At 38.7% G+C, this 10,297-nt stretch overlaps 1 protein-coding gene across 6 annotated transcripts in view; it reads right to left on the bottom strand.

Moving 5' to 3' along the window:
- Nucleotides 1-725: 725 nt before the first annotated feature.
- RBBP6 (RB binding protein 6, ubiquitin ligase) overlaps nucleotides 726-10,297 on the bottom strand; it is a 31,776-nt gene continuing 22,204 nt past the window's right edge. For 2 of the 6 annotated variants that reach the window (XM_068699824.1, XM_068699826.1), the window contains 7 exons: nucleotides 9,505-9,613; nucleotides 9,347-9,425; nucleotides 9,189-9,246; nucleotides 7,659-8,024; nucleotides 7,199-7,300; nucleotides 4,007-5,755; nucleotides 726-3,188 (listed from right to left, as the gene is read on the bottom strand). In XM_068699824.1, the coding sequence (XP_068555925.1) occupies nucleotides 1,151-3,188; nucleotides 4,007-5,755; nucleotides 7,199-7,300; nucleotides 7,659-8,024; nucleotides 9,189-9,246; nucleotides 9,347-9,425; nucleotides 9,505-9,613 (4,501 nt within the window). In that variant the 3' untranslated portion in view covers nucleotides 726-1,150. The remainder of the gene's footprint in view (nucleotides 3,189-4,006; nucleotides 5,756-7,198; nucleotides 7,301-7,658; nucleotides 8,025-9,188; nucleotides 9,247-9,346; nucleotides 9,426-9,504; nucleotides 9,614-10,297) is intronic. The other 4 variants (XM_068699825.1, XM_068699827.1, XM_068699829.1 and 1 more) reach the window with 3 other exon arrangements.

Genomic DNA, 10,297 nt, shown 5'->3' with positions numbered 1-10,297 from the left:
CAAATCCCACAGAGAAACGGTGGAGAGGGGAACTACCAAGTCCAGTTGTTACTGGGGTGTTATGCCCTTCATGCACCATGAGATGTATTTATTACCATGCTGGCTTCCTGACAGTTTAGCAACACCCACCACTGCCACCTGTGAGAAGAAAGAAGAAACAACTTCCTTCTTGAAACTACCAAGCTAATTAAACTTATATTTTTGAGATTTTCTGCCATTGTTCAAACCAGTCTGAAGCAGAAATCTGCCTTTCTAATATTTTTTCTTCTTTTGCCAAAGTCATTTTTGGTTGTGAGAGGAAATACGGATTACAGGACATGTTAAAATATATGTGTAAATGTTTGCCAACAAATGGCAACAGCTTTCTAAACAAACTGGAGGAGTGTTGAGATACGACAACTTCCCATATAACATTGTTCTGAAACCGTCAGTACCAGATGTTAACAGTGGCTGTATTTCTGGGGCCAGATACTTTCTGAAACATAAACACAAATCCACCGGGCACATGGAAAAGGGCACCTCTTGGGAAATACCTCCCCACCTCCCCACATTGTATCAGTTCAAAAGATTTCAAGTTCAACCAGTCTTTTCAAAATTACCCCCCCCCCCCCCCCCGACACATTATATTTCATACATTGGTTATCAGCAAGCTACCAGTACATTTTTTTCTGACACTCCTTTCTCTGCTTACGTTCAGCTATCACCGGAGATCTCATCACAAGGAATAAAGTTTACTGAAAACTTTTTATTGTAATCAAAAAGTGACATAACAGGGCTGTAATGTATTCTGCAAATCATTCTGCAGATATTTCGTAACTGATACCAGCTTCTTCCGCCAGGCAATTAAAAAAAAATTCAAATGTGAAAATTTTCACAGTACAGTAAACTCCACCCAAACTAATTAATGGTGGTTAAAAATAAGATGCCCCAGCAAAACCTTTCATGTTACATGGTCACAACTCACAATTCTGTACAAAATGTTCACTTTTATAAAGCTCTGATGTAAAAATCAAATAATCAAGCAGCAATATTTTAAGTGCAGCACAGGGTCTTTCATGTCATTATTTACAACGCTTGAATTCGTTTACATTTTAACAAAATTTAATACAGATGACTTAGGAATTAAGTCAATTTTTTCTTATCTGTCATTCTATATAGTGACAGATTTAACTTTTTGGTCATCTTTCTCTTTATCTTTGCTCTTCTTTGATTTTTTCTTCTTGTGTTTGTGTTTTTGGCTTTTCTCCAATTCTGATTCATTTCCAGTGTGTTTCTTATGCTTCTTATGTTTTTTGTGTTTCTTGTGCTTCTTCTTCTCCTTCTTCTTTTTCTTTTTCTTGCTGTCTTGACTCTCTCCTGAGCTGGCACTGCTGCTGTGGCTTCGAGTTTGACTCTCGGAAGGGCTTTGACTACGACTGCGGCTAACACTGGGGCTGCTCTGACTTTGACTTCTGCCTGCTTCAGGCTGGTCAGCTGTGGCAGGTGCTGCTGTATCCTCTTTAACTTTATCAACAGCTTTTTCTTTCGGTTCTTTAGAATTTTTTCCTGCAGTTTCCTCATCTTTTGCAGATACATTACTTTCACTGTCACTTTCATTGTAGTCTGGCACAAATGCAGCCTCATCAGTTTCTCGAGTTGGATCAGAAGACAGCCGTGAGGGGTTGCTTACCTGAGGCTTAGGCTTGACACCAGTTTTATCATTTTGTCCAGTCATGTTTTCTTTCTCATTTTTTGCATCTGGTGATTCTTGTATCAAAGGTGGCTTATTGCAACCCAACTCTTTATTGCTCGTTATTTCAGACACGTGCTTGTCCTCCTTTTCTTTCTCCTCCTTCTCCTTTTCTTTCTCCTTTTCCTTCTCCTTTTCTTTCTCTTTCTCCTTTTCCTTCTCCTTTTCTTTCTCCTTTTCCTTCTCCTTTTCTTTCTCCTTTTCCTTCTCCTTCTCCCTTTCTTTCTCCTTCTCCCTCTCCCTTTCTTTCTCCTTCTCCCTCTCCCTCTCCTTTTCCTTTTCCTTCTCCTTCTCCCTCTCCTTTTCCTTCTCCTTCTCCCTCTCCTTTTCCTTCTCCCTCTCTTTTTCCTTGTCCTTCTCCCTCTCCCTCTCCTTTTCCTTGTCTTTCTCCCTCTCCCTCTCTTTTTCTTTGTCCTTCTCCCTCTCCTTTTCCTTTTCTTTCTCCTTGTCCTTTTCCTTTTCTTTCTCCTTGTCCTTCTCCTTCTCCTTTTCTTTCTCCTTCTCCTTCTCCTTTTCCTTTTCTTTCTCCTTCTCCTTTTCTTTCTCCTTCTCCTTTTCTTTCTCCTTCCCTGAATTTTTATCTAGAGGTTTGTGCTCCTCTAATGAACGCTTGGAATCATGAGTAGTTTTGTGATCTGACTGCTTTCGGTCACGTGGAGGACTGTAGCTGCTCCTTTTGGAATCTCCAGTGCCCTTTTTGGAGGACTCTGCTCGTTCATCTCTTGGTTTACTTTTTTGTCCTGATGTAGATTCTCTGTTTCGAGAAGGGGAGTCTTTTCTCCTTGCTAATTCACTTTTTTCATCTCTACGCTTGGAACTAGAATGCTCTCTGTTGCTATCATGGTCAGATTTTTTGTCTCGGTTAGGAGTAAAGTCTTTAGCAGTGGATCCACGGCCAGAATCATGTTTGTCTGAAGATCTGCTGTCTTTGGAAGATTGAGAAATATTTTTTCCATTTCCTTGTTCAGTTGCACGTTCTGAGTGGTCTTTTTCTGGCTGAATACTGCTCTTTCTTTTCTCAGAAGCGTCTTTGTCTGACACAGAATGATCTCGCTCTTTGGTTTTCCCTTTTTCATTTGACATCAAACTTTTTGAACTTTTTGCATCATGCTGGGAGCTTTCATAACTCAACTCTTTTGCAGTTTTCTGTGTTTTCTCCAAAGGCTCAGTCTCTTTTTCGTTGTGTTTTACAGGATTTGGAGGCTTACTACTCACATTTTTTACAACACTAGCAGGTTTTCCTATGTTTGAAGGTGGCTGGGTAGATTTAATGTCTTCCTCTTCAGACTCAAAGTCATCCTTATCCCACTTTGACTGAGGAACCTGGATCATAATAATGACATCTTCAGCAGGGGCAGTTATATCATTATTATACTCCTCCATTGTCTTGATGACAGTTCGTTTTGTATCTGGCTTCTCTTCAGACTTTCTAACAGGGCTTCCTCCAGTAGAACTTGTACTAAGAAGAGAAAAAAACATACGTTAATAAGTGGGTAGAGATGCAAGCACAGCTGTCTTTTATAAAATGGCCTTTGTTTCACTCGTAAATCTTCGGTATTTTTTCAAAAGATATTCAACAAATTAACAGATGAAAAAGGATGAGTCCACTGGCTAAGATTATGAGCAATCAATTAATTTAGTATCTTCCTACTATGCATTTAATTAACAAAGACACGAGATTATCAGATTGGGGACTGTCTGATCTGGTAATTCCTTGATGTCCTATTTCTATCAATAGTAGATAAATTAGATATATATTCTTGTTTCAACAAGTAAGCAAGCAATTAAGGAGCAATTAGGGCCTCAAAGCTGCACAGTGTATTGGCAACCAAGCTGCTATTTCTGTAAGTTATAATTTCATGTCACTCTAACAGAAGACGATCGCTACAGTACCTTGCAATTTTTAAAATACAAAACACTGCACTGTACAGACATATCTGTTATCCTTGCCTTTAGCATTAAGCTGAAGGCAAGACAGAAAGGACACCACGAAGAGTCAATGTGTAGCAGTATTCAAAAGGGTAAGGATTAAGAGGGGAAAAAAGACCCAGAAGTAAGGGTTAACCATATCACCCATGAATTAAGCTCATTAGCTTTTCGTTCACTACAGACTGCTTGTTTACTCCCACCACATTTGATTTGGACCCATGTACAGTTTAACTGAAAAGCTCAAAGATGATTCACTCACTCAGTGAGCATGGGTTTTGTTTTTCCTTTCATTAGTTATCAGAAGGACTTTACATTTTAGAGGGGATAAGAGAAGAAATGATTAGGTACCTGGTATAATCTACAAGAGTTGAACCAGATCCATCAGCTGCTGTTACTTTTCTTCTCGCTTTTCCTTTCACTTTTTCTTGTTTAGCTTTGCTGCTGCTTGGCTCAGCTTTCTCAACGGGTTCTTTCACAGGTGGCACATTTTCTCCACTCACAATCTTTTTGCCAGTTTCTCGGTTAAGTTTAATCTTTTTTGCAGGAGTGGTAAGAAAAGCAGATTTATCCTTTTCTGGAGTTCTCTCTCCTTTTTCACCATCAGGTTCAGTTTTTCCCTTCGGTGATGTTTTTGATTCAGCACTTTCTGGTTTAGAGGCCTTTATCGAAGTTGCTTCATGTTCTTTATCAACCTTTTCATCTGCTTTTCTTTTTCTTTTTTCAGCTTTTGCATCAGAAGTTTTGCCTTTTTCAACAGCTTTTTTTGACTTGTCCTCTTTGCTGGAGGGTTTCTCTGACTTGATTTCTTTTGTATGGTCCTTCTTTGTCTTTTCTTCCTTGGCTGGTCTGGTTTCTGGGTGATCCTTTGTCGCTTTTGGATGAACTTTCCGTGGTGTACCAGTAGCCTTCTCATCCTTTTGAGAGGAAGACGTTTTAACGCTGTCTGCTTTTGGCAACTCTTCCTTCACTTTTTTCACAGGAGGTTCAATTCGAGGCGATTTTTCACGATCGGTGTCCACCTTCTCTTGGGAAGATTTAGCTGGTTTTATTGCATTGTCTTTTTTAGGAGGAGCAGCCACTTCTGCTTTCCGTTTTGCCTTGTCAACTTTTGCTTTTGGCTTATCCTTCTCTTTTTTCTCCTTTTCAGACACTGGTTTGAAAGCAATAGAATCTGCTTCCATAGGTTCATCTCTCACAGGTGTGGCATCATCTCTACTTGGAAGCATGAACAGAGAATCTGTTTTAACATCTTCAGCTGTACCTGGTTCTCTTGGTTTTCTTGCACTGTCTAACAACTCAGAAGTGGGAAATCCTTCATTCTCATCCCCTTTTCTCCTCTTCCGGTGTTTTTTATGTTTATTTCCTTTGCCATCTCCCAGTGGATTTTCAACCTCCTTCTCTTTTGATTTTGTAGGATCTTTTATACCATGGCCCTCTCTTCCTGAAAGTTTTTCAGGGTAATTTCCAGCTATATTACGATTTCTATGGCTCTGCCCACCAGCATAATCCTCCCTACGTCCCCGAGCATATGGTGAATTCTCTCGTCTGGTTCCAGGTGGACCAAACCTATCTGGAGAAAAGTTCTCTCTGTTTACTGGAGGTCGAGGTTGAGCACCAACAGCATAGCCCTTGTAGAACTTTTCATACCATTCTCTATAGTTCCTTTCCCATTCTCTGTATCTTTCCTTTTCAAAAGGATCTCTGAAGTCAACAGATCTGCCATAGTAAGCTTTTATATCATACGGTGGAACTTCTCTGTATCTGTTAAAATACTCCCTTTCTCCTTCCCCTTGCGGTATAGTCCGTTTAGTGGGAGACTGGCCTCGAAATACTGGAGACCTAGACCGAGAATGGTATCTTCTGTATGGGGGTGACCTTGACCTTGAACGGTGATAACCATGTGACCTTGACCTAGACCGATAGTTACGACTCTTCCCTTTGCCTCTTCTTGGATACGGAGGAGATCGCGAGTAGGAACGAGAATGGGAACGACTAAACGATCGAGAGTAGGAGCGGGAGCGGGAAGAACCTGATCTTGACTTGGAGTAGGTATATGAACTTCTAGAGTAAGATGAAGCACTATAGGGAGACTTGGACCTTAAAAAAAACACAACACAAAAAACAAAGAAGAAGTTAATTCAAAACAGTCGCTCTCCCCATTTTTTTCTCTCAATTCTTTTTTTTCCTCTCCACATGCTTATGTCAAAGCTTCTTTCAGCTGCTGACATAATGCTACTGCAAACTGAAGAACTTGAAAACATGTAAAAGTTTTTGCTTACAGACGGAACAGTTGCTGCTTTGTTAGTGTAAAAACATACAGGAAGAGTAAAGTCTATTTCCACTCACTTCTACTATATTGACTACCATAGCTATTGATTGATTTCAGGTGGTGTATACTGGCCTCTGCTGGTACACAAATGTACATTTTTTTCACTACTCAGCAACTACAATGCCATGCAAATCATTTCTGTTGCAGTAAGATGCAAAAAACGCAAGTCTTAATGGCTACAGTGCAGTACCAAGTATCAAGAAAATAGGAGTTTGTCTGAAGACAGTAAAACTCAATTCTACAATGCCAGCTTAGACAATTTAACTTCACTGCTTATTTGGCAATCCGTATGGGATACATAATACTTTGTACTGCAACATTACATGCCGTAAGATTTAATAAACTTCTAGCCAGATGTCCTAGCAAAAGTTTGCACGTGTCTAGTTCTAGCCAAGGCAAATGACCTCATTTCAAGTAAAACAATACGTAAAAGCTTTTAAACGGCTTCTAGTAATATTATGAATCAATGCCATTACTCTTAATAAAGATATTGACGACATTACTAATAGACATTCAGACTATTAGTAATAAACATTACTAATAGTTATTCAGGCTGCTGCCCAAGTGATTTTTTGGGATAAAAAATGTAAACTATCCTGAGTATCTTCCTTCACAAGTTTTTCTTCCGTTAATTTTTGAATCACTATTTCACATTAATCTGCACATACTCATTAGAATCATTCTTCCTCTCAAAGTCCTTCAGCAATTTAAGAATTCGTTAGAAACACGTCTGATCTTTTAAGTCCTAAGGAAAATTTAACAATGTAAACAAGATACTAGCGCAAGCCACCAGTTTGCAGTCCAGGTTAAAATCTCTCCGTGTATCCATATGAGATAGACAAAAGAGGAAATGACGACAATTTCTCTCACGTATTTCCTTCAAAGTGCACTGAAGTAATGGTTACAATCAGAATAGGGAGACAGAGAACATCTAGCAACTAATTCACTTTTTGGCCTCCTCAGGGTTACCAGGAGGTGAAGGATGGTTATACAGATGCTTTAGTAAGAGACACCTGCTTCTTAATAACTGCTGCCAAATGATAACTATCAGTCAACTGCAAGCTCTGCTGTATCTGAGCTACGTAGGAAACTCCTGTCACTGCTAATCCCTTGAATTATCCAATCCATCTAAAGATAGTGAGGTGGAGTGGAACTCCTCCTGATTCTTCTAGACAATCTGCTTCTCCATTACGGACATGTAAAGCAGTTACCTGGAAAACGAACGCCTACGCTCCTTTTGAATCTTTTTATATTCCATCAATTCCTTAGCAAAATCATTTGTAAACTCATCAAGTTTGGACTTTTTCTTTTCCCTGTTAAAATAAGTTTGACCTTTATTACAATTATAGTTTGACCTTTATTACAAAAAGACATCAAGAAACAAAACATGGCCAATATGAGAAAATGTATACTGCATGCAAATGCAAAAGGTGAACATCCTATTTATGCAAAAACAGTTTAGAATTCCTACGAGTTTTAGGGAAAGTTTTAGAGTTACATTTGTCTTTAGTTTTGCATGTTTACCATCCACAATGAAAATGTATATTGGAAAAAAATGTTCTATATGTAACTTTTGCTTATGTCAGACGCGCTTTAGTGTAACTGCAGCCCGATATGCTATTGAAATACAAAAATGAAAAACAACACAACTTCATTGAGCCAAATACTTACTCCTCTTTAAGTCTCCGTTGTTCTCTGTAAAACTCCTCCCTAGATAAAGGAGGTGCTTGTGTCGTTGGGATGGCATTTGAATGAGCCGTTGGTACTGCTGTTGGTACCCAAGCTGATGACATGTTTGCAGGAGCTGGGGGATATCCTGGAGGGGGGACAGGGTACCCAGCTGATGGAGGCTGACCAGGTGGAAACTGAGGAGGAAACTGTGGTGGTGGTACCCCCGGTGGAAGAGGAAGTGCATGGGGAGGTGGAGGATACAAGGGAGGTGGAGGCACAGGCACAAAGACTGGTGCTGATGCTGGCAGTGTTGGGGCCTGAGTCCTTTGTGTACGTTCACTATGCGGGCGTCCTCGATTTGTACTTCTAAAGAAACCCAAAAACATGTGTCACTGTTTGTTACACTCTGCCCTGATTTTAAAGAGGAAAGTGAATGGAAGCAAGAAAACAGTGGGGAGTACTTCCTGTTCTGAACTTATGTGTTTTTCTCCCTGCTTTCTGTTCATTTGAGTCTACACACATTTCTTGATCCTCATGCTTGCTTTCCACATTCTTACCCCCAATAGCTCCCACAGTCTTCTCTGCTTATACTCAGCTTTTCAACTGTGGATGGAGGCTGCCTATGCTTAAAGAAGACTCCTATTTCACAAGTGCCAAGTGCCCACCGCTCCTCTGCCACTCCTCGATATACTTTAATACTTCAAACTTCTGATCTTCAAAGTACTGCACAAATATTAACTAATCTTCTCTTGAACTTCTTTTTAACATCTTCCACATAGGCTTCCTATGTTGTTGCCTCATGATGATGCATTTGGCCTGTTCTTGTTCCTGAATTGTTGTTATTTTCTTGCTTACTGAATTTGAGATTTTAAATATTCTGTAAGACGGAGCCTTGTTTTTGTTTTAAGATTTTATAAAGGTAACGCACACTTACAATCTGTCTGTAACAAATATATACCGGAATGAAGGACAAACTCGGCACTATGATTAATAAATAAAATGAACTCCTCTCTCTCCAAGTAAGAGAAAGCAGCTTGCCTGTTTGAGAGGTCTAAACTGAAGAAACTCCAGATTGTCATAAAATCAGAGCATTGACTTTTCCAACAATTTGCTCAGTCAGTATCAACTAAGTTGATAAAAAGTAATGTTGGATGCCGAATTCTATTGTGAAATCAATTTTGTCAGCCACATTCAGCCAGTAATCAAAAGGGTGGCTTTCCATCTGATCCTTTAATTATATTTAATTTGTTCATGTAGTTACAGTTTCCTGAAAAAGTATTAATTTTTCAGAGTCCTCTTCAATTATGCACTGGAGTTTTCTTTTAAATAGTCTTACTGGAAGCACAGATCCTCCTCTTGTTAGAGCTAATTCAAATAGAATCATTTAAAAATTAATTATCACTTATATTCTCTATAACTATCTGTACATACTTATTTCATTATTAATCAGCTGTTGTATAAGTTATGTGACACTGCCTAATTGAACAGGTTACAAGTGATAATGTATTAATTTCTGCAGAATATACTTACAGTTCCCAACCTGGCCTGCCGCCTGCTGAGCGAATTGCACCGGCTCTCATGGGATGACCTTTTGGATTGGATAGGAAAAGGAAAAAAATCCCATTCAGTTTATCAGAAGATTATTATTTAAAAAAAAAAAAAGAAATTCTAAAGCTGCAGATGTTTACCAGTTGTGGGTATTGATTGTCCTTGTGGACCCAGAAGACTTTGTAATGCTGGTTGTCTTAGTACAGGAACCTGATAGCCCTTGTGAATAAACACAAACTGTTAGAAATAGGCTCTAACAAAATATAAGAATCACTGTATTTGTTGAAATAAAATTTACCTTTTCTTCCAACAAACTGCTGATTGACAGAGGGGAAGATTTAGAAAGTTCAGCGGCAGTCATCAGAGCAGGAGGTATAACAGCATCTGCATCGCTACGGACAAAAAGCCAACAAACCAAATACACCCTTTTGAAATGCTACTTGAAATATAAAGTCAAAGGTAAGAAAAAGCTGACTACTGTAAATTGAAAAATGAACTAAAAAATAACCTTCGCCAGATTTACAAATAGAAAGTTGGTCAATTCCAAATGAAGTACTAAAGTCAATTTGGACTACTGGTATTTAAAGAGAAAGTTCAACGGCAAACTATTTTATTATGCTAATTGCAAAGGAAAGGCTTAGAGTATGTATAAGCCCCACACTGAAACATTTTGGAAGATGCAAGAACAAAAATTCTATTAGGAAATATGTTTATGTGCTAGTTCAGAGGCTGTCTTCAAGGTTCTTTTAAATTGTGATTCTTTGTTCTCAAGCCGTCCTCCTGTACAACCTGACAGTCTTCTCGACAGAGCAATTATTTACATTCAAGGCATAAAGTTGAAAGGATATAAACCCTAAATAGTAGTTAATATTTTCAATATATTTTCGTTGAACTTCTTTGGGTTGCAAGCTTAGACTTTTATGTTTGTAAATACTTCAAATTTACAACATTTTAAAGATCTATTACCCAAATCTACACGTGTCACTGACTACATTATCAGTAATACAGATAATGATTCTGACGTATCATAAAAATGATTACAAAACTACTTTAGAAAAAAAGTAATGTCAAAACACCCAGTTAGTTCTACC

The sequence above is a fragment of the Anas acuta genome, chromosome 15, assembly GCF_963932015.1.
Source record: "Anas acuta chromosome 15, bAnaAcu1.1, whole genome shotgun sequence".
NCBI lineage: Eukaryota > Metazoa > Chordata > Aves > Anseriformes > Anatidae > Anas > Anas acuta.
The sequence above is the reverse complement of the archived record's forward strand: the minus strand, read 5'-3'. Positions and strand labels throughout refer to the sequence as shown.